General features: G+C 40.1%; 1 protein-coding gene across 1 annotated transcript in view; it reads left to right on the top strand.

Annotated features, from left to right (window-relative positions):
* The window catches only part of CACNA2D2 (calcium voltage-gated channel auxiliary subunit alpha2delta 2), a gene marked incomplete at both ends in the record, with an annotated part of 699,157 nt that overhangs the window by 549,710 nt on the left and 124,433 nt on the right, over positions 1-25,014 (top strand). The window contains 2 exons of the mRNA XM_083355340.1: positions 9,027-9,158; positions 11,259-11,316. Coding sequence (XP_083211466.1) covers positions 9,027-9,158; positions 11,259-11,316 — 190 coding nt within the window. The remainder of the gene's footprint in view (positions 1-9,026; positions 9,159-11,258; positions 11,317-25,014) is intronic.

Here is a 25,014-nt window from a genome sequence, read left to right on the forward strand (position 1 = left end):
CCAAGGATGTCTCCGTGGTCATGTGGCCGGCATGACAGGACGCCAAAGGCGCATGGAACGCTATTACCTTCCCACCGGAGTGGTCCCTATTTTTCTACTTGCATTTTTACGTGCTTTCGAACTGCTAGGTTGACAGAAGCTGGGACGAGTAATAGGCGCTCACTCTGTTACGCGGTACTTGGGATTCGACCCGCCAAACTGCCGACCTTCTGATCAACAAGCTCAGCGTCCTAACCCGCTGAGCCACCGTGTCCCTTCCATAGAAAATACTGTACCTCAAAAGAAAAATAATAATGACAACTAGTGGGACCATAAAATAGAGAAAGTCATAGAAAATGAAGAAGTTAAATTGCTCTGGGACTTTAGAATTCAAACAGACAGGGACCTGCCACATAACACCCCGGACTTAACAATTGTCAATAAGAAAGACAAAAAAGTTTGGATAGTGGACATGGCAGTACCTGGAGACAGCAGAATAAAAGAGAAAAAATGGAGAAGATAACAAAATACAAAAACCTACAAATAGAAATAGAATAACTGTGGCAAAGGCAAGCAATAATAAAAAAGTGGTGCTCCATTTGTTTTGGGATTGCACTCAAGGCACCTATTACCAATAATAATAGGTGCCTTGAGTGCAATCCCAAAACAAATGGAGCACCACTTGAATGCCATCGGCATTGGCATATTCCTCAGTTGTTTGCAAAAGGCTGCTTTACACCCTGCGACAATATCTGTAACACCATCAAACTTCCAGATCTGCCTATCCCAGGTCCTTGGAAAGACCTGACTGTGCAACAAACCATAGTAATAGAAAAAAAAATGATTTCTGTCTCCCCCTTTTTACACATTTTCTCTTTTACAATATTAGTAAGCATTCAGGCCCTCTTAGAAGCCAAAAACTGTTAGTGGTTATATTTACCATACTGCATGATGTGTGTTGTATAACTAAAAATAATTCTTGCTTAAATTAGTTAAAATTTTATTCTGTAAGCGTGCTGTTGTTTTGTCCATTTCTGTGTATTCTCCAAGTTTTAAGTTCCCTGCAGTTTGATCTTTACTAAATTATCTTGATAGGAGAATTATCTCTGTGTACTTCATTTGGCCACATCTATTCGAGTCAACTTGTTTCAGCTCCCATTCTCTTCTAGCATCACCATAACAGTTCTTAAATTTGCCATTCCCTCTGCATTCAGGTTAATTTTACCATTCTCTCTCTTCTCCATGCACTCTCTTCTAAAGAGCAATTTTCACTTCTTTCAACCGTCTTCATTCTTCATTGCAGACTACACTACCTTCCTATGCATGTGTACATATCTTAAAATTTCTTCATCTGATTTTCCACATTTAGTAAGCATTCTACCAAGTTATACAAATACAAATTCAAAAATCTTAATTTTTGCCACTTGTATCACTTTTAGTTTATTCACTCCATTTCCTCCATGTAACACACCTACCACAGTCTTTGATAAATCAATTTTGAAATCAAATCATACAGTCTAACATTTGTTGTAAATCATTAGGTTCTCTGACAACCAGTGCTTTTTTTGTAAAAGAAAAAGGTGCCGGAACTCACACATGCCATACAACCCGCCTTGCCTCCCCTACAAGGTTCCATCCAAAAAAGGTGCCGGAACTCCGTTCTGAGCGTTCTATGACAAAGAAAGCCCTGCTGACAACAATCTGGCATTATTTACATGTATATCCACATCCCCAACCCTATTATCTCCAGTAATATTACAAGTGATATATACATACTTTGAGCAACCAAAGGGTATCACACATGCTTGCTTAGACATTGCTCAGTACTGAATCACATTCATTCAGAATGTCCCACATTTTTCACCATCTTTTATTTCATTATCACCATTCATTGGAGCAATCAAAGGCAAATATACTCTATATATGAATTCCTATTTTCATATGCACACCCTGGATGAAAATTGAATAAGATCTAATAGAGTAGGTGTCAACACCCAGCTCAAGAATTCAAATAAAACTCCAGGTTCATTTCATTACTGAAAAACTTAATGTTTATTGAATACACAGCTTGGGTATGTCAAAGAAAAACTAACTCTGAGGTTCCAACACCAATTCACATATTTAAACAATAATTCTCCCAGCCAACCCCCACCCCCAACATCTTATGTAATACATATCAACAAGTTCACTTTGTTAAGGGAACCATCTGCTTCAAATCCACACCTGTTATAGTATCCTTGACAAGGCTTCAGTCTCTCACAATCTCCAGATGAATCAAATTTGTTTTTTTCTACATTTAATCCACTTGAAAATAACATTCCCCCCTTAATCTAAAGGCAAGATGAAATGCAGAGGCACGCAGCTGCCAAAGTTTCATGCTTGTCAGTAGGTCTTTTTTGAGTCCTAAATGTTGGGGAGATAAGACAAGGGAGAATTGATGATTTGGAGGCTCCCCAACTTTAGTAAAGTTTGTCCCCTGAGGTTAAGATGGCTTGCATTGTCAAAACACAATGTTCTTTTTTTCTAAAGAAACTTTGTGGAGGGAATATTTTAGTAGTTGATTTTTATGACATTTTTCTAGCAAATTAGATGATGGCACTTAGACATTTTATGGATACAGTTTAATCATAGTAGTCTTTTTCCATAAGTGTACCTTTTCTACTATTAAATTTTATTGTTGCATTTATTGCAAGCTGCCTAGAGTCAAAATTTGAAATACTGGTCATGTTGAAGTAAACAAATATGTATCCCCAAAGTATAGATGACCCCATATTCCAGAAAGTACATTTAGAGCTTTTCATTGATAATTAAATCTTCCCTTTGCCTCTTCACATCTATTCCTCAACTCTATACCACAAATCAGGTCACTTTCATTCATTATTTCATTACTTTTATTAAGTAATCATCTTTGTTAATTGCCCCGGTCCCAGTGAAGTCATGGTTGGAATTTTTTTTATTTTATTTTATTTTAATTCCATTTATATCCCGCCCTTCTCCGAAGATTGTCACCAGATTGTCACCAGATGGGATCATAGATACTCAATTTTATTACTTATCAGAGCTTCGATCAGTCAGTTTTTTCACATATTACTTTTTTAGCAAGATGAAGTATAGACTCTGTTATTCAACCTCAATTGTACCCGTGTGATATGCCGCATCCCCTACAAATGGTAAAGCCAGTGTCAGCCCAACATTTTTATTAATTATTTTGATGATTTGATGGATGGAATGCATATCAAATTTGCAATGCATTTTAAGAAGGATGCAGAGAAACTGAAACAGAAGCAGACAGTAGGGAGACAATTAAGTGTTAAAATGAGATACTGAAAATATTAAGAAGAAAAGACAAGAGGGACTGCAAGGGATTGAGAAACACAAGAAAAAATGAGAAGCAAACTAACTGTGGAGCTGCCTGGACCTGTGGGTTCTTTTTCTTTTCATTACTGCACTAAGGTTTGTTTTAATCATAATCTGTTCAGCATGCAAGAAATAAGAGTCAGCTGTGCAGATTTGCAAACTGTACATAATGTTTCTGCTTAGCTGTTGTTACTCCTTCTACTTCTCTTCCTCCTTTTTATCTGCTGTAGCCTCTGGATTGGTTAACAGCTTAAGCAAGTCACATTAAGAAACCACAAATAAAGCTATTTGTTCCTATTGGGATGTCAAATTAAACCTTATGAAGTTAGATTATGCAAGTTAGGAATCTTATGAAAAATGAGGTTGTGATTTACATCAGGTGCTTGAAGAGGTAAAAGTATTTTCTCCTCACCCCATAGGTCCTTGATCTTTGAAAAAGGAAGGAGGAAAGGAAATGTATTTCTGTTTTGTCTGCCTGAACAAACTTCACAGAAATAATACAGTAATCCTTCTCCCAAGATGGAAGAAACTGTGCCGATGTTGTTTAAATGTTAAGGGCTCCCTTTATTTATCTGTACGAGTTATAAAAGAGCCATGACGGTACAGTGACTGATAGCCTAATACTAACAGGTTTATCATCAAATCCTGCCTACCAGGCAGAACATTACAGTTATTAAGGGAAATGAGGCACAAATAGAGTCTAATATTTCAAAATGCAGCAATGGAAGCACTAAGGCCAATTGCCAAGATTCTGAATCCTCACAAAGCTTTTAGATGTCAATTGCTGTTTGGGGTGTCCTGTATCCTTTAGGCAAAAAATGCACTAAATATTTGGATGAGTTCTGCTGCAACTTTAGATCACTAAAAAGAAACTTTGATGGAACAAATTCCCAGGAGATTGTTTCTCATGTGCCCTGGGGGGGGGGGGAAAGCTGTCAAATAACTAATGTTTTCCTACAGTTGCATAAAAGGTAAAGGTAAAGGTTCCCCCACACATGTGTGCTAGTCATTTCTGACTCTAGGGGCCGGTGCTCATCTCCGTTTCAAAGCCGAAGAGCCAGCGCTTGTCCGAGGACGTCTCCGTGGTCATGTGGCCGGCATGACTAGACGCCAAAGGCGCACGGAAGGCTGTTACCTTCCCACCGTAGTGGTCCCTATTTTTCTACTTGCATTTTTACGTGCTTTCGAACTGCTAGGTTGGCAGAAGCTGGGACGAGTAACAGGCGCTCACTCTGTTATGTGGCACTCGGGATTCAACCCGCCAAACTGCCGACCTTCTGATCAACAAGCTCAGCGTCCTAACCCACTGAGCCACCACGTCATACCCACCCCTATTTCAGCAGAACAAGTTGTTTTAAAATTCAGATATACTGCATGTGGATTTTACTTAGAAATGTTTGTGAGGCTGTGTCAGAGATATTTGCAGCTTTTATTCAAGATATAAGGTCAAAGGAACAGTTGGATTTTCCTCATTCTACCATTACTCGGATAGGAAATTTCTCAAACCAGCCTTTCCCAATCAGATATTCTCCAGACTGTCAGCTGGTTTGGCATTCTGATTGGTAATTCTGGACTACAACACTTCTAGCAGGCACCAGGCTGAGGAAGGGTACCCCATACTCCGGTAAACTACAGTATCTGTATCAAATTCCTGACTTCTTTATATACTATATTATCCTCTGATCAGATCTGCTTGTTTGTGCCACAAGATTCCCTATGTTCTAATTTATATTTGATTCAGTTCCACCATGGATTCCAGCACGCCTACAGGTCATTTAGCTTTAATAATTGCTAACTGTCAGAAGGGGAAAAATCATATTGATTCAACCAGAATGTGCCCTCTGGTTTGTGTCCAACAATATATAACAGGTTTATGATAGGCATTGTGCTGCATTAGAATAGAGCTTCCACAATCCATTAAGCTGGAACATTGAGAGATATGTATTGCAAACATTTAACTGAAAGCCCTTTTACCAGCTTTCTTTTTATTTCATTCCAAAAAGAATTGGAATGAGCAAAAAGCCAACTCCTAAATAATTATCTGTGAGCAGTACCAGTAGGAATCTAGCCAGATCCTTGAAATTGTATTTGCCAGAACTGTTGTCACAATTGGGAGAAAGCTAGTAGATTTCTTCAAACAGAATTAACAACAAGCACTGGTTTTTCTGTCTCCTGGTCAAGCAAATGATCTGTAATGATCCTTTGGGGCTAGATCAGACAATTGTAAAGATAACATAGAACTAAATGCACAAAGGAGATTAGATGTTGTTTCTCAAATATGTCATGACATTTGTTTATGCAACAACCGGCATTTGGTTAACTCAGAGCCAAAGAAACAGTGGACTCCAGAAGGATGAGAATAATTATAAGCTCCCATTGCTTTTTGATCCAAGTTGCTTTTTCCTAAGGAGTTTCTGCTGTGAACAGAAAATTGCTCACAGTGTTTCTTCAACAGCCAACTTACAAGAGAAACATACCTCATATGTTTTCGAGCCCATCAACCCCAGACAATTAGGGGCAATATCTCCATAACATGATAGAAAGCTCGATATTGTTTGTGTAAACATTCACATTCACAGCCATTCTGACTTGGAGCACCTGGGATAACTTGAAAACTGGATATAATTCTATGATAATACTTAATGAAAGTAGAGTCTCCCATTTTATTTTAGTATTCTGGCACGGTTGTGAATGAGGAATTTCTTCTGGACCACATTCCAAATAGTGAAGAGCAAAGAGCTGTTCTTTTCTATCTCCTGAGGGTACACATGGAAGAGTGGTGCCTTTATATTCTTGGAAATATATCAGTACAGCTGATGGGGAAGCCAAAGGCGACAACTGATATATTCAAGAGAATACATAGGAAATTGGCCCACAATTCATACATAATACATTTGAGCATTTCCCAGAGGAGTTGCATCAGGAAACAGATGAGAGGTGAAGGGATGTTTGTGTGAGCTAACAAAGGTGTGGAGTGCTGTTCTCTCCTGTATCCATCTTTTTAGGCAAGACTCCAGGGCCTGATAACATATTTTGTAATATCTTGGGCTCGTGACTAAACATGATGAAGCTGTCTTCCATTTCCTTGGTGATAAAATGATGGAAATTTGGTTGGTGCTCTCTTGTAAAATATTTCAAGTATATATCTTGACTTCTTTTTAGCACTGATATCCTCTGTCAGGGAAGAGTGACATGTGATCTCTTAAAAATGCATGTGAGAGGTTGAGTAGAACAATAATTGTCAGTGAGGCTGGTGTTTCCTATTCATCTTGCCAGCCGGTGCTCAAAATTCATCTCTCTCCCCAATCGTCCAGCTGCCAGCTCCTCTCAGCTGCTTTCTGGGATTTTCTCTCCCTCGAGTACTGTTACTGGCACCTTTTTGGGGGTGGAAGATTCCTTTAAAAGAGAAAAGGAGCAGGCTGGCAGCGACAAGCACCAAATGTCTCTCTTCTACACATTGCTTAAATCCCAGCCCCAGCTGATTAATCATACAGTCAGGCTGCTTTGAGCTTATCACTTTCCTTAATAGCTGAATAATTTAAAGCCTCTGTTTGTCAGCGTCTTAATTGCTTTTGCAATAGACACAAAAGCCACCAAGAATGTAGAATGGGAATAACCTCAGTAGGGTCCCTTTATTTCTCTCATTTGGCCTCTCTTTTGAACTGGTTTATGGAGGGATAAGCTTGGCTACCGACAGAATATTTCGCATCTGTATGGGGAACTATCATGGTACATGGAATTTTATTCTTGGGAAGACTTTAAGATGGCCATAAAATTGTCATCCAGTTAAAGACGTCTGACTGTAATGAGGAGTACTGGGCAAGGACTGGGGAACTGAAAACAGATTGTCATGAAGAGGGTAAGACATTCTAGATATATCCCCAGTGAAAGTGGGGAAAGGAGAATCTCTAGAGCAGACATGTCAAACACAGGGGCCGGATGCGGCCCATGAAGTGGTTTCATGTGGCCTGCGAAGCCATCCTGGAAACAGTGAGGGAACGGCCCCCACTGCCTTGGCCCTGGCCCAGAGACCCTCCTTCTGCCAAAGACCCCCAGATCTGTCCCACTCCTGCCCAGGCCCCCATAGGCACCCTTGATGCGAACGATGTAGAGCTGGCCATGCCCACCCAGTAGGCCACACCCACCCTGGCCATACCCACCCAGCCCCCTGAGGGCAACCGCAATGCTGATGCAGCCCTCAATGAAATTGAGTTTGACACCCCTGCTCTAGAGTTCTTCACTTGTTTTGGATTCTAGCTTCCATCAGCCTTCATCAGCGTGGTGAATAATACTTGCTTACTTATCTCTGAACCATGAGTTGATCTGAAGGATGCAGTAGTCAGGATCACCAGGATTAAAAAGGGGGGAAAAACCACATTTTTAAATAATGCTCCAAGTCACCAAAATACAGACAAAATATCCTTTCCCTTAGCTACCCTGTTGTCATTTTAAAAGTGTTGCAAACTATCTTGCTAAGCCTTAAAGTTGCACTACCAAATGTTGGTGGTGAGAACACCAGGAAGGAGGGGGCACACATAGACTGCCATGCTACAATGCCATCACCTTCACAGATTGGATGCTGTCAATATACATGGAGATGATGTGGGCTGAGTTACCAGATAACACTTCCCCATCCTCTTCCAAGTTTCAGATGAACATTGCACAACCCTCAAAATTATTACATCTGGTGAGAGGGCTCAGTTCAAATTTTGATAGTTTATAGGTACTTTGTAGGTAATCTCTTTTATTAATCTCTCTCTGTATATTATTATATTATGTTATAATCATGTTATATTACATTATATGAGACACATCACAAATTATACTATGCCAGAAAACTAATTCCTTACTGCACACACTATCAAATGGTTTTATATTTTATGGTTATTTCCTTTTAGAACCAACAAACAAAAGCTCTCTGTTTCAACTTGTTCTAGTCTAAGAGCACCTCACATGGTTCTGTGTATAATGTTTTCCTACGTAGTTATTAAATCTAATGCGCTAAATCATTTATACCACCCATGTCTCTTTGGACTTCGTCTCAGACACAGTCAATTGATTATCACTGCTCTTAATGAATACTTCGGTTGATGTTTGATTATATAAACCCATTTATGCATGGTATTTTCATGAAATCATTACCTTGATAATAGCACTGATAGTGTCCTTCGTGGCTGGCCTTCTGATGGCAGGCAAAAACATTTACCTTTAAACAGGTGCTTGGCTTACAGACTTTTTTCTGCTGTTCTGAATTTTAAATTCTATTTTCATTTAATGAAGTTTTAAGTGGCCTTTTGGGGGGGTATGTTCTTATTTGGCTTTTAATTGCTTTCAGCATTTTGTTTTGTTTTTTTACTATTGTTAGGCACTTCCTATTCCATCTCTGATAAAAAGGTGGTCTGTAAATAAGCAATATAAACAAGAGGTCAAGGAGTATAGCATGCAGGCTATATTGTTGTGACAAATTGATGATAATCAGCTCCACAAGAGTTGCTGGGCATTGCCAGGAACAATCCTTCAGCTGATGTCACTCTTCACAGCTCTCCTAATGGAGTGAATATATCCTGCTAATGGAGGGCATATATCCTTTCACAAAAGCAACTCGCATTCTTTCCTTGGCAGAGAACAATCACATTTGTCAAAGAGGTCTCTAGACCTTAAGCACACTAAACTTGTTCCTTCTTTTGCAGCCACTGTAATTCTCAATGAACTGAATTGGACAGAAGCCTTAGAGGATGTGTTTGTGGAAAACAGAAATGATGACCCGTCTCTGCTGTGGCAAGTCTTTGGCAGTGCTACAGGGGTAACCCGCTTCTATCCAGGTTTGTGCCATTCTCAGTTAACAGAGTGAAAATATAATTTGAACAGTGGCGTTGCATTTAAACATTTGGCATTTGTGGACAGAGCTTTTACAGTAGGAGTAGAAGCACAGTCATGGCTTTCACGTTAGAAGAAGTAAAGTACACTACTTTCCTAATCATCCTAGGCCACTCATTGTTAGGGAAGGGCCATTGTTTCTGTTCTTCCTAATAGGATAGATAAGAGCTTCTTTGCTAGATAATAATGAAGTCTCTGCCTTCTTTATTTCTCTGCCCTCCCTTTTGATTCCGGATATCAAGGTATGGCCAGCCTCACTAAGTAGATCAGACCTTGAAATCAACCCCACAGGAAGGTTAAATGTACTTTTACTGAGCCTGGCTACAGTATCAGAATCTTTCTCCTCCTTTTTCTTATACACCAGTGAATTAGAGAGGCATGTACCCGAGCCATTTCCTAATGTTATCTCGTTAAAAATTGCTTCTGCCCCTTTTGCCTAGCTAACAGTTCCTACGTATTTCCATCAAGGTCATCTTTTTTATTCTCTTCACAGGGTAGGGATGTCAGAGAAAGAGGTTGATTGGTCCTCTTGTGCTCTGCCAACCACCAAACATTTGAGGTAACTTATGACGTCCATGGGCAACTTTTAGGGAATCAGCAAGGCTTGTGTCCTTTTATTTGCCTGACTTTTCACAAAATATCTGGGATTTTTATACATTGGCCAACTACTATTTTAATTTCCACACTGACCTGGACCACATTAGGGATGCTATGCAAATTAAAATGCAGTGTCCGCTGGGCCTACTTTAAATCGGGGCATTGCCCATGGTTCTTTTGGAAGCACTTATCATTATTGGCCAGGACCAAGGTCCATGTGGACAAAGAGGTGATGTCTATGGGGAATATCATGGATTTGAGGAGTTGAAGTTCTAGCAGCACCCAGGAAGAAAGGAAAGGAAATCAGCCCACCGCTGAAGAATCACTTCAGCCTAGAGGAGGAGATATCATGAGAAATAGACCCAAAGCAACTCTGCCTTAATTTCAGTAGGTGCAGGATGATCTGGAGAAGTGCTGAAGTGGGCTTGCAAGAGGCTGGATTTTGTTGTACTAGCAATAAAGTTCTTTGCAGAAGACCCAGTGGTTTTTCTTTCCTAACTTTGCTTGCCGTGATTTAGAGAGAACTAAGACACTGAGATTCATATTTATTTGTTTGTTTAATTAATTAAACAAGTAATTTGAATGCTGGCCAATTCCTAGCAATTCTAATCTATGAAGGGGAATGTGAAGCCTTTTAAAATACCGTGCTAATCCTTCTGTAAGAATTAAACTACAGTATCAACCTTATAAAAATGGTGAGAAATCACACCATTCATTTTCAGTATTCATCCACTGGTTTTCAGTAGCAGAGCCTCAGGTATTCTGCTGGCCATAAAAATTTGGATTGCAAACCTATATGAAGTTCTGAGGCTGCTGACTGCTTTTCCAGACCTACTGGCTTTGATAAAGTCATACTTTCTCTGCTTGAAAATGCTATTCTGAATTCCTGAGAAAAATATAAATGGCAATAAACATATCATTCATACGAATCTTCGAAGAATTCTGAGGCAGGAATAGAAAAGTTCTGTCAGAAGTCCCAAGGTCCAACTGCCAGTTAAACTGGGAAGCCCAGTAATGCCCTCCATTACTGTATACACCTTGTACTTATTTATCAAAATAGCAAAATGTGTATTTTCAAAGGAGGGAGAGAAAAAAGAGATGTGTTTGGCTGAAATGTTAACTGCTTTCTAATTCACATGTTCCAAAATAAAGAACAGTGTTTGAAATGTGCAAAAAAAAAATCAACTTCAAACATTTCAGATTAATATGGGCCTTAGACACATTTCTTTCAGAGCCAGTACATTGTGACAATAATAGGTATTTGAATAACACAAAGTTACAGCTGCTTTTCCTCCCAGTTTCATATTTTCCAGTGTTGTTGTTGCTTAATACAACTTCTGGCAGAGAAATCTTTCCATGTCAGCTTTGCTCTCTCTCCAAGTTCCCTCATATGAACACATTTGATATCTCAAAAATCATTATATTTTTACTGCTTTTTTTCATTGCAGCCTCCCCATGGAGAGCCCCCAATAAGATTGACCTATATGACGTCCGAAGAAGGCCTTGGTAAGTAGAGGGATATAGTGGAGTGGGTAATTACTATGCTGCATATTTGAGAAAGAATAAAACAACTTAGCACAAAATTGAGACCAATGGACCAGCTCAAAATTTAAGTCAGTTTATTTATTATCGTTATATTTTAATCTTCCTTGGAGAAAAATCAGAGAAAAAAAATTATCTCAGTCTTCCAGGAAATACCTTTCTCTGGCATTGTGCAGGTGGAGCTAAGAGATGCCTAGATTTAACAATAACTTTTTTTCAAATACTTCTTAAGCAATATACAGTCTCAGGTTTTATTGAGATGAGCAACAGCTGCCCCCCTAACGTAGTAATATAACAGAGTTTGAAACCCTATCCATACTCAGGGCACATGGACTATGTGATTTGCTATTCCATTTTCCCTCTTCAATCAGCAAATCATGAGGTGTACTGAGATACTGGAGATAGGTTTAAAAGGGAGAAAACAGAAAAAGAAAAGGTCCCAAAATGGAGCACATGCATTGCAGAAGAAATAAATTTCATCAAATGGATATTAGCAAGAGCTGTAGATGACCCAAACCAAAAGAGGTTCCAGGAGCAAGCAAACTATGATGGTTTAATATATTACTTCTCATTATAGCCCTGATCTAGATTGGGAGGAGGGCTGCTTGAGATTTTTATTGCCAGAAATGATTCAAATGTTGTTGTTGTTGTTGTTGTTTTGAATGAAGCATCTTTGGACAGTTTAAATTACAGGCGTGGGGAAGATCAAACTACCTTTCCCCTACACAAATTAAGATCTTGAATTATATTAGGGCCCCATGCTTAGTTCAGATTATTTTTTTAAAAAAATGCTCTAGCTCTTCTATACTTTTGAAGTAATGTAGAATTCATCCTTGTGACAATTTCTTTTAACCACAGCAATTGCATTGGAATTAAAAGTATTAGATTGAGTGAGTTAAGTTGCATTTTCCCAGCAACAATATACGATACTGAAGTTTCATTAGTAGAAAGATGCAAAATTCACTTCATAATAAACTACTGCTTGTGAGTCTGGATCCCCTTTCTCAAATGAATGATACATATGCATTTATTTGCCAGGCAAGCAACAATTGTCTGAATGGATCCTTAAAACAATATGTCAAACAATAATATCCATGGGAGGGAGATTTTAAAAAGGCAAGATAGAGGATGCAGTTTTGCAACACAAGTCCCAGCTCTTTTGTATGTTCTTTGATTTTGCATCACATCTACCCATTTTTGACACCTTCCTATGAATACCAAAGTTCCAAAGAAAATAACTGAACAAATTCTCAGACAATTTCTCCTGTTACTTTATCTTTGAACTGTGGAGATAGTATCTCCATCATTTCATTGTTCATGTTTCTTAATATCAGACATGCGCTACAATTTTGGTTCAAGTTTGTCTCCTGTGAGTTTCACTCATTTTTTATACAGTACCTAAGCATAGTTGTAAATAAAACCTGTGATACCATCAGGAGTCCTTGGCCATCTTTGGATGTTACATTTAATCAGAAATCCTAACGTAATATGCCGCAATGCCATGAAGTACTGTGCTAGTAAATTCAGCTCCACCTCTCCTTTAAAACCAGGTGAACAAAGCAAGCAGGCATACCTCCATATTTTCTACAAAACCAGGTTTAAGTATGTCTAAAATTCCATGATGGTAAGACAGCTTTAAAACTGCTATATATCTTAGGGTTATCTCACTTTATTAACTTACCAATATTGGACATCACATGAACTTTCCTGGTTTGATTACCTAGTTCTCTCATATAAAGGGAAAACATTGAAATGAGGATATTGTGATTTTGTAAATTATCATTTCTGATTTTACAGACTAGTAAAAGAATATTTAGTCATACTTTTGGAGATCATTATCTGAAGCAACCAAGAGATTCTGGTCAGAATATTTTTTCCATTTTATTTCTTTTGTGGGTTTGGTAAGAGAGAAGAGGAAAAAGTGAAAAGAACATTTAGAATACTGCATCTAGTTTTGGTCACTATATTATAAAAAGATGTAGACACTCTGGAAAGAGTGCAGAAAAAAGCAGCAGAGATGTTTAGGTGGCTGGAGGTTAAAGCATATGAAGAATGGTTGCAGGAATTGGGTTTGCCTAATCTAGTGAAAAGAAGAATTGGGGTGATATGATAGCAGTGCTCCAGTATTTGAGGGGCTGCCACAAAGAAGATGGGGGGGTGTTTCCGACCAATTTCCCAATGCACCAGAAGGCAAGACAAGAAACAATGGAGGGAAACTAATCAAGGAGAGAAGCAACCTGGAATTAAGGAGAAATTTCCTAACAGTGACAACAATTAGCCAGTGGAACGGCTTGCCTCCAGAAGTTGTAGGTGCTCCATCACTGGAGGCTTTTAAGAAGAGAATGGACAGCCACTTGTCTGGAATGGTATAGGGTCTTCTTGTTGTGGAGGGAGCTGGTCTAGAAGACTTCCAAAGTCACTTCCAACTCTGTTATTCTGTTATTTATCACATTATAATCGTATTGCAGAACATTATTGCAATGACACATACTGGCGTATATGCAGAAACACACACACACACACCATCTTCTATCCCAGTCTTTATAGAAAGAAAAGGCTTTGTGGCGGAAAAAATGGCAGGAAATAGATCACACATAAGAGAAAATCTGTGTCACATAGGGCAGCATTTCCTATAAGTACATGCTTATAAAATGGCTGCTAGAATGTAGCAAAAGGAATTAGAGAAGGGAGGGACTCCACAACCCTTCTGGGCTTCTCTTCAACTTTTCTGCTTCTTTAAATGCTCTCAAATATCTTGAGCTAGCAGAGCATTTGGAGTAATGAAATGTAAATGAGTGCGGTACTTCCACTCCAAGGGTCTATTAAACTGAAGTAGGGCTTACTCAGGCCATGGGTGTGTGCAGCCATCCAGAAGACACTCTCCCCCCTTCCTGACACATCTCTGTCTCTCTGCTTCCTCCCTCCTTCCTTCCACTAGTCTGTATGAAATTCCAGGTCTGTGAGCAGCCAGCTCTGTCCAATTTTCATTTCACACATCGTTGCCATTGGAAAATGGATACAATAACACAGACAGGGGCATCCAAGCTGCAGCTCTCATCTGCTTCGGCTTCTTCTCCTCCCTCACATTGTGTCTCAGGAGAAAAGTGGGAGCACAGCCAGGGAAGATGGAGAGATGATAACCTTAGATACAGATAAAAGAGGCAGGAATCCTCCGCCTTTCCCAACCAAGTTGCAATTGTAAATTTTGTCTTATTTTGCAGGCAGCTTGGGTTGGGCTTTCACCTTAGGCGGCGGCAGCAGGGAGACAAAAACAGAAAAACGAACGCTTCTCAGTCTAGAAGGACAGAGAGATAAATACCTCGCATGGTGACAGATTGCATTTCAGTGAAAGCTGCAATCGTCAATTTAGCCACACAGCAAGTTAAGTGTGATTGAATCAGTTAGGAGTAGCTCAGGTAAAGGCACTGGTTTAGCAATACTAATTATGCCTGGGCAAATGCAGAGTGCTTCAGATTTAATTTTCCTCTATTTATTTGAAGCTTTTGTAAATTGGGGGAAGAGGACTGGCCTCCTACAGACATAGTACAGACACAGACACAGAAAGGAAATTACAATGTCTTTGCCTTGTAAATGGAAGGATAAACAGTCTTCTTTTCAACACTTCATTTCGCCTCTGTCTAAAAAGGCCTGTTTGTCTTTTCCCACAAGAGGTGATTGGTGTTCCTTGTACTATCTGCTTTTTCTCTCACCTGAGAGACTACATTTCTTGTTCAAACAAGCGTTAGTAGCCTGCAAAAACAGGAAGGGGACAGACATGTTGAGCAGGAAATCCTGGCTGGATAGCAAAAAGAAGGAAAAGTAGAGTATTCCATTTATTTGTTTGTTCAACCCCATTCAGTCCAAAAACGGCATGACCCCTGAGCTGGAGAATCCAATACCCAAACTCACTATTGACAGGGTTCAGCTGAAGCCTGTTATTCACATCCAAGTCCCCAGAGCCTCCAGGTACCGGGATATGACATCAACAACACTGCTTAAATGGCCAGGGGCAGAGTATACAGAACAGATGATTTCAACCTATGGTTTCATGGAGAAGTTAAATAGGAAAGGGGGGAGCACCGAACCCTATAGAATCCCACAGTATAGGGACTGAGGGTGGAAATCTCTCCAATTATCACCATCTGGAAATGGACCCAGAGAAAGGAAGAGAGCCAGCACAGTACAGTACCACCCAGCCCCAATCCCTGGAGCTGATCCAAAAGGATACCATAGTTGATGGTATTGAAGGTCATTGAGAGATCAAGCAGGGCAAGGATGGATGCACAACTTTTATCCCGTTCTCACCAGAGATCCCTCAAAAGTGCAACAGATGCCATTTCTGTCACATATAAAGGCCTGACTGAAAATGAGCCATCTAATCTGCCAAACTGCTGGCAGCCGGGAGTCAGCAGTCGCCTGCAGTACCGCATTCTAACCACTGCGCCACCAGGGCTGTAATGGAATGTATGGGTGATATTAACAATAGCACTCAGACTTTACAGCACTCTTTAAGCAATTTACAGAGTCAGCATATTGCTCCCAACAATCTGGGTCCTTATTTTACCGACCTTGGAAGAATGGAAGGCTGAGTCAACCTTGAGCCTGTCAGGATCGAACTCCAGGCTGTGGGCAGAGTTTGCCTGAAATGCTGCATTGTACCACTGCACCATTATGGTTCCTATTGAAGAAATAGGGGAAGATGTACTGCCTAGGAAACAATTAAATAAGAGGGGCAGGAGCCTGCAGTCACTTAATGGTCACTGAAAGAAACAAAGGAAGACTCTGCCCCAATGGAGTAACTGGTTAACAGTGGAGGGCAGAAAGTTTGTACTTTGAAGAGTCTATTATTGTAGCCTTACAATAAAGTAAATTTAGTTTATCTAGCCATGTTTTCTGTCTGCTTTACCCAGAAAGGCCAACATCCACCAATCCAGAAATAGTCAAGCAGCTCAGCAGCAGAGAAGCTAGTACAATAGCAACAATCTCAACTACTGCTAAGCTTGTAAGCCGCCCTGAGTCTTCGGAGAAGGGCGGGATATAAATGGAATTAAAATAAAATAAATAAAATAAAATAATCCCAAGGCCTCAACTTAATGAACAGGATCTTACATCCAGCAACCTGAAGAGCAGCACCATTAAAAATCTTAAGAGATTCTTGGATGACAATTGCCACACCACTGTCCTGAGATCTCAGTTGATGCCACACCCAAAATCCAGCTGGGATATTTCTGAGAGAGGAACATCCTGCCACACACACTTTCTGGGCCCAGTCAGATTCCCAGAACAATATCACAACCAGGCTACCCAGCCACTCTCACTGGACGTGGAAGGTCTTCTTTAAACCGTATCCTCTCTAATTTGGGGGGGGAGGGACCAGTAACATTTCTTTGTATAAACAACCAATGTTTTGTTGAGTTCTAGCCCTTAAACTTAAGGCCTTCTCCAAACCATGCAGAGCTGGTACAGGCATGCAAAATAGCTCAAGCCTTTTTTGGCTGGTATTGCTGGTCTGAGCTGCTTCATTCTGAAGGTGAATTATTATAGCTGCAAGGTAAGGGAGCTAAAAGTCAAGGCATCTGACACAGATTTTAAGAAGAATCTCCTCCATACCAACAGTGAGACATGCTTTGAGTAGTGAACTAAAGGAGATTTTCACAAAACTTAGCCTCTTTCCATTTTGACCCCATAATGGTCCTTAATGGGTTCATATCCAGTCCAACTTCCAAGATGCCAACCTGAAATTACTTAAATATGAACAAAGAGGCTTCCGGCTATCATCATTTTGAATTAAGATAGTAAACTATATCTTTGATCATCTAAGCTCATACACCTTCAGCTATCCAGAACCAAATGTTCAAAGTATCATGAAAGAAGCAATAAATTGACCCTTACAAAAGAGAATTATAGATACAGTAGGATGTGCATTTATCTCAGCATTGCAAAACTAGATTGACCATAATAATCCATGATAGGCAAAGGTCTCTCTTAAAGTGGAAGCATAAGGAAATTACAAGAAATGAATCTGTAGGGTACGCTAAAGAGCATAGGCTGACATCCTTCCATTCAACTTTCACTCTAGGTTTATTTCTTTTTCCTAAGCTTCTTACTTTTAAGAAAATGCTTCAGACAGTGCTTTGAAAAGACTGACGCTTAAGACCTATAAATAAATATCTTCAAACCTATACTTTCCTGTGGTCTATAGTTCATATTATGCATCCATTTTTAAATGGGAAAAAATCAAATAATTATGTGTGGAGCAACAAATCCCTAAAGATTTTGTAGAACAGTCTTGGCAAGGACAGGATAATGCAAATTTCATTTTCAAGGCCTTCCTTATACAATACAATAGAGATATTTTAAGGTATAGATTCTAGAACATAAAAAGAGTTATAATGGGTCCATTACATACAGCATGCTTTTTCTTGGGATTCAATAAATTCCTCTGGAAGGTCCACGTATACAATCTGAATCAAGAGCAGGCTCTCATGATTTCATGTTCTCTAGAAGTTGATAATAAAAGACATGCTAGGTTCCACTTAAAAGTAAATCCAGGGTCACCTCTTCCTTGGCCAGTTAAATTTTAAAGCATATTTATTTAATGATGATGTGCCATTAAGTTGGTGTTGATTCTTAATGACCAGACAGATGGATTTTCAGCAGAATGATCTGTCCCCAACCTAGCTCTTCATGTCTTCCATTAGACCAGCAGTCCCCAATCTTTGCAACTTGGCAGCCCAGCTGGGGGGGAGGGGAACTGGACCAGGTGAGTGGTGGGCAGGCACAGGCAGGTGCACTCACAGCCCTTGTGCAAGTGGCAGGCTGGCATGCATGCATGCAGCTCGACTTACATGAGTGGTGAGCCGGCGCATGAACACGAGTGCACACTAGCCCATTGCTCACGCAAGTTAAGCTGCGTGTATGAGCTCCGGCCAACCACTCGCGTGGCCCAATTCGAAATAGGCCACGGTCCAGTAGTGGACCCTGGGGTTGGGGATTTCTGCATTAGAGTATCCATTGTCTCAGTAATAGAGTCCTTCCACCATGCTGTTGGATGTCCTCTTTTTTCCCCCTTTCATCTTTCCCTGCATTACAGCCTTTTCCAAATATCTAGGCTTTTGCATAATATGTCCAAAATATGAAATTTGAATCTGGTCATTTGTGCCTTGAAGAAGAACTCTGGGTTGATTTTTCTATGATTCATTTGCTTATTTTCTCAGCTGTTTGTGGTATTATTCTCAAGAGTCTTCTCCCACACCAAAATTCAAAAGCATCAATACTCTTTCTATTCTGCTTCATAGTCCAGCTTTTACTTCCAAGCAATATTACAGAAAAAAAAACATTCCCTGCATGATTCTGCCCCTGAATATCTTTTCCAAACCCTTCATTGCTACTTTACCTGAAGCTACTCTGTGATATAGCTTTGACTGTTGGTTCCTTTACTGTTGATAGTTGGCCCTCAAGGGGTCATTGCTCGACCCAACTAGCCTGGACAATTTTTATGCCGTCTCCAACCTTTCCTTTATAGGAAAGGTTGTGGAAAGTGTGGTTGCATCGCAGCTTCACAAAAACCCTGGATGACCTCTCAGTCAGGGTTCAGGCTGGATTATGGGACTGAAACCACATTGACCACTGGAGAGAGTGGAATGGTCCTTGCTCTTCTTCACCCTCTGCGTCCTTCGATACTATTAATCATGGTATCCATCTGGACTGGCTTCAGCAGTTTGGATAGTACTGTATTGCACTGGTTCTCCTGGGATCAGCCCCAATTGGTGTTGAAAGATCCAGCCTACAGCCTGTACTTTGTGGGGTGCCTTAGGGTTTGGTTCTCTCTCCTCTCCTATTTAACATCTACATGAAACTTCTGGGTGGAGTCATCTGTTAATTGGTGTGAGATATCATCAATGTGGTGTTGATATCCAGTTTTATATTTTCATCCTGGACCATCCTGGATCATCCTGGAGTGATACCATGGATATCCTGTCCCAGTGCCTAGAAGGCTGTAGGGGCCTGGACAAAGTGCAGTGGGCTTCGATTCAACCCAGGCAAGAGTGAGTGACTCTAGATATTTAGACCTCTTGCACAATCTGGGGTTCTTTCCGGACTCATGGCTTCTGTTAGAAGAGTAGGTGACAGCTGTAGCTGGGAGAGCCTTTGTAAACTTTGGGTTGTGTGTCTGTTGCACCCATTCCTAGACCAAGAGGCTCTGCTGACAGTCATGACTCTTGTTTGGATTACCGCAATGTGCTCTATATAGGACTGCCTTTGAAAAACATTCAGAAACGTCAACTGATGCAAAATATGACTGCATGGGTAGTGGATGATATTAGATATTTGACACTACTGCATGAATTACATTGGTTACTTGTGTGTTTCTGGGTGCAATTCAAGGTGCTGATTGTCAGCTTTAAAGCCTGTCATGGCTTGGAATCAGATTATCTGAGGATTGTCTTCACCAAGTGCTTTCTACCCATTTAATTTGGTCTGGCAGTTTGGACAGGCTACAGGTTCCATCAGCTAAAGAATGTCAGCTGGTCAGTGTCTTGGAGTCTAGGAGATATGCCTTCTCTGGTGTAGCCCCTGTCCCCTGCAACTTTCTCCCTTCTCTTAATCTCTCTTAAGGCTTTGAAGACCCAGCTTTCTATCTAGGTCTTTATTTCATTTTGTACTATGTTGTAACTGCTTTTAATTTTGATGATTGTTTGTCACCTCGAGTCACTTTTGTTTGAGATGGACGACTATACAAAATTGAATGAATTAATTTTTACTTAGCTGTTGGTACATGCAAGGCATAGGTAGTATGTATTAAATGATAAGTGATGCCAACAAGATGCAGAACACTAATTGGCAAGTGTTGATGGGTTTTCTTTCTACTGTACATTCACTTGGGGGGGCGGGTTTCCTCCTCAAATATTAGCTGGCCAGATGGGCAATTATACTTTCAGCCATGCTGTGTCACCTCTTGACAAATAGGATTGAGTGGCAGTGTGCATTCTGAATGATTGGATTTTCTTTGGCAAAAAATTAATGACCGCAACATTCCAGTTAATTGTTGACAATTGGTGCATATTCATTATTAACTTTCCTCACTTGTGGATTAAAGGGATGGATTAGAGAGAAAAGTAATAGGTCTTTTTGCAGAGAGCTTGCTAAGTGAGGGAATTGGCCGCCAGCAAAAGAGTCTTCTTTGTTCTGAAAGAAGCAAATGTTGTAGCATATATCTGAATTCTTCTGGGATGGCACTTGGAATTCCACTGCCCACTCCATTCCTATTGTGGAATAAGCCAATTGCCTTTATTCTCTTAATTTCATCTATTGGAAAATTCTCCTCATTGCCATTGTCTCTCCTTCTTTCTCTCCTTCATTCCAATAACTTTTTTTTTCAAGAAAAGAAAAGAAAAATGGGTAAGTATTTTTGCATTTTTTTCCCTTCAAGAATAGAAATAATATGTCATTGAAGACTGGCTCTACTATTATAGGATTAGCTGTCTCCCAAATGGGATATTTTGTTCAAAGAGGGGGCTTAGATGAGGAGGAAGGAGTTTTAAAGGACCACATCATCTTCCAACTGCTTTCTTACAAATGAGCATTTCTCTGTAGTATGTTGCATAGTACACTGAGCAGATCTTTCTCTTCCATTGTATGTTTGAGTCTCATTCTTCCCTCTTGCCATAGGATCAGATCTGGTTTCTTTAACTTTCATCAGGACCTGTCATTTCTTCCTATCACTTCAATATTTTCAAGGAAGGTGGTTGAGACAGATTCAGATTGGCAATAGTAGTTCAAATGTATTCTACAGGAGGATTACTAGTTGGGTGTTTGAAGCAACACTGGATCATAGAGCTTTATAAAGGCTCTCAGTGTACCACGGATGACATAATCAGGAGGAGAAGCCCTGCAACAAAAATCATGAGAAGAGAGCCATCATGCAAGAGGATTGCTTGAACTGAACTAGGGACAACTCAGGTAGATTGAACTGATTTAAAGGCTGAGCAAATGTGAACAAGCTTAATTCAGTCAGATCACTTTTGTGAGGTTGGTTTGCTTTAACACAGCTTTCTCTGCAATAAATAATTTAGAAATGGCTTTCTTTTCCCTGAAGCATAGTACCCACACAAGAAAACATAATAAAGTTTGCTGCTTTCTGATGAAATTGGTTTTTTTAAAAGTCTGTTTTTATCTTCCCCAGGCACCAGCGGAAAGTTGATTCCTCATACTGAGAGTTCAGATGACCATTGCAATGGCTTCCCGTTAAAATATATGGAGCGAGTAAAGGGGGCTTTCAGACCACCAGCTTTTCTACCACTAAACCTTTTTGACTTCAATTTACAGCCTACTCAGTATTGCTCCAGGCTGTTCTAACCATTTTAGATCTTTGGAAAATTGGAATGCTAACAGGATAGAGCTTTTTTTTCTTCCTTCAGAAAACCAAACACAAGCTCTTTGTGATCAACAGCTAAGCACAAAGAACTGGAAGCCAACTGAGTTTTCAGCTGCCAGCCAGTAACTGATTATTGCATTCTTACCTTCCATCCCAGGTTTATTTTATTCAGGGAGTAAAATGAATTAAATATGTCCCTTTTACTTATGCCTCCTGGCACTACTATCTTTAGCCCCACAGTCACAGTATCCTTCATAGCTAGATAATGACTTTATTGTGATCAACTAAAATGACAGAGTGTGTTCTTTCTGTTTTCCAAATATCTTCATCAAACAGGATGCTAGAACAAGCAAGGAGAGGGGGGGGAATAAGAAAATCTTTAAAATGATTAATTAATACTTAATTAATTAATACTGCCATTAGATCTTGAACCTAGATTGAAGACACTTTCTTGCCATTGTATTTACCACTGCCCAGTTCCTCTGATGCTTTTGAAGATGACAGTTATGTCCTCTAAAAGGTCATCTCACTCTTACTCAACATGAAGGGAGGAAAAATGTGTGCATTACCATCCCCATATCGACTCACATTCGATGCATACATACATTGTGTGCATTTGTCTGGTCACACACAAAAATATAATCATTTTTTTAAAAAAATCAGGGAAATTCCTATGCTACAGTGGCGTGCTATCGTCTTCTTCAAAACCACTGATGCTGCCATACAAGGATTACTAAATTTGGGCTGCCTTGCCTAAACCCAGCTAGCTCAGGGTTAGAGCAAGCAAACAGCTGGGCAAACAGTAACTTTCCTTTAGTTAAGTGCCCAGATTGATGAGCACAAAAAAAGGAAACCAACTGCATTAGAATGTAATGCTTATTTCCAGATTTTTTAAAAAAAAAACATAGGGGAAGATTAAAAGGTCATGATTTAGTACAGGGGTGTTGTGAGCCACGGGCCGGATGTGTCATGCCGAAACCACGCCCAGCCCAACTCCAGCAATGGAGAAAAAGTCACGATATGTCACAGCACATCTTGTGACATTGAGAGTTTGACACCCCTGGTTTAGTAAGACTTCAGCTATAGCATCCTCTGATGTGTCATTGTGATTCCTTATCGGGTCTCCAACCACATATAGAAGCATTTGAAGCAATGCAGAAATCAACTACCTTCCTTTTGATAGTGTTTGCTCTCTCCCTTTCTTTTTGTTTCCCAGTGTTTAAAGTACAAAGGTTTATAAAACTTGTGTGAAGGCTGCATTAAATTACACTTGTCCCCACTCATGAGGTAATTTATGGTAGAGGCCAATATATGCTGTTTCTGTCCATTAAAAGGAGGGGGGAAAATCACACAAACATTTAACTCTATGGCTGAGTTGGTAGGAAGCTATAATATCAAGGCACCATATCTGAGGTACAAACATCCAGATCACCACTAGATGGGAGCAAAGAGATAAAAACAACTCTCCTTGCTACTGTCTGTTACATGCCATGCCAGTATAGGGCAATAGTTAAAATGTTGGACTAGGACCCTGGAAGTCCTGAACTAGCCTTAATGGTAAGCCATTGAAGTTCATTTCTGACTTATTCCTGGTCAGTTTGTTGCTCCCTAACCAATCTGAGCGGTGGCTCAGTGGGTTAGGACGCTGAGCTTGTCGATCAGAAGGTCGGCAGTTTGGCGGGTCAAATCCCGAGTGCCACGTAACAGAGTGAGCGCCTGTTACTCGTCCCAGCTTCTGCCAACCTAGCAGTTCGAAAGCACGTAAAAATGCAAGTAGAAAAATAGGGACCGCTCCGGTGGGAAGGGAACAGCGCTCCGTGCGCCTTTGGCGTCTAGTCATGCCGGCCACATGACCACGGAGATGTCCTCGGACAAGCGCTGGCTCTTCGGCTTTGAAACGGAGATGAGCACCGGCCCCTAGAGTCGGAAACGACTAGCACGCATGTGCGGGGGAACCTTTACCTTTACCTTTAACCAATCTAAGAGCTATGTAATGAGCAAAGCTAGAACTGAAAGAAAACAAACCTGAAATTCGTTCCGCAAGAGGATTTCATACTCTTCTGCAGTGCTAATTTTAGCTTGTTTCTGACAGGCTCAGCAAAGTATAGCTGAAGCAAACATAAAACCCACAGGTAATGTGTGAAGACAGTCAATGGGCATTGCATGGATAGTTCAGGTTGTACTTTGTCTGCTAACCGAGATGGGGGTAGTTATTGTTCTCCACCTGGAAGACCTTCCAAGTTACATGCACTGGAACTACGCTTCAGTTTAGGAAATGCTTAAAAACTTCAGAGAGTTCAGTTCTGAGGTAGTTGCTATTTGTTATTTTATAGAGGTGTTTATATAGTCGACTTCTAAAGGCTCCAGATGGTTTACAGTGAAGTGCCCTTCAAGTGGGCTTGAACTTCCAAGAAGCCTGCAAGATTACATTCTGGTCCTACAAGACAAGGCAGAGAAATTGCAGTGAAGTCATCTCCTTTCATTGCACAACATGCCACAATGCATGAGAAGAAGGCAGAATGTTTCTTTGCTGCACACAAGGCATAAAGCTCAGCATCACCCCTAAAGAAAATATAATCACTTCCAATTAGATAACATTAGTAATTGGGATTAGCAATCAAAGGCTGTCCATTTACAAGCAATTCCCAGTAATGCTGAATAATTGATAGTAATTAAGCACTAATTAATTCATGCTGGGACTGATCCTGTTTGAGCCAGCTTGTGCCATCACATCTCCCTCTAGCTTCTTTGAGGAAAGGATCAGACTTTATGTAGACGTAAGAGGAAACATTAGCTTTATTTACAGTTTAACATTACAATGAATTTTTAACAGAGCTAAGTGGCACTTTCTGTGCCACAATTTTGCATGTTCTTAATCATCAATCAAAATGTAAACTAAGCATAGCTCCCAAACAGTAGATAATAGGCAGGTAGCTTTTATTTCCCTTTCTTGTGTCCAACACATAAAAACAGGTAGACAGAGATGCCCCCTGAAGTTATTGATCCTGTCATGACTTATACTGTCCTGTTCATAGGTTTCTGTACTGTCAAAGTAGATTTAATTTTCTTAATTGTTAAAAGATGAGCATCCTTTGACACTCTCTAGCTCAATTGCTAATGATTGACAAAACAGTGATATGAAGATATCAGACAGATTTGGGTCAGCTTTTATGATTCCATGTATCTGTTTGAAGAATTATAGCTCTTCTATGATGATACATTTCTGATATATACGTGATACAGAGTAATCCAAAGTAAGATCTTAGGAGCAAATAGTATCGTTC

The sequence above is a fragment of the Vipera ursinii genome, assembly GCF_947247035.1.
Source record: "Vipera ursinii genome assembly, chromosome: 2".
In the NCBI taxonomy this organism is placed as follows: Eukaryota; Metazoa; Chordata; class Lepidosauria; order Squamata; family Viperidae; genus Vipera; species Vipera ursinii.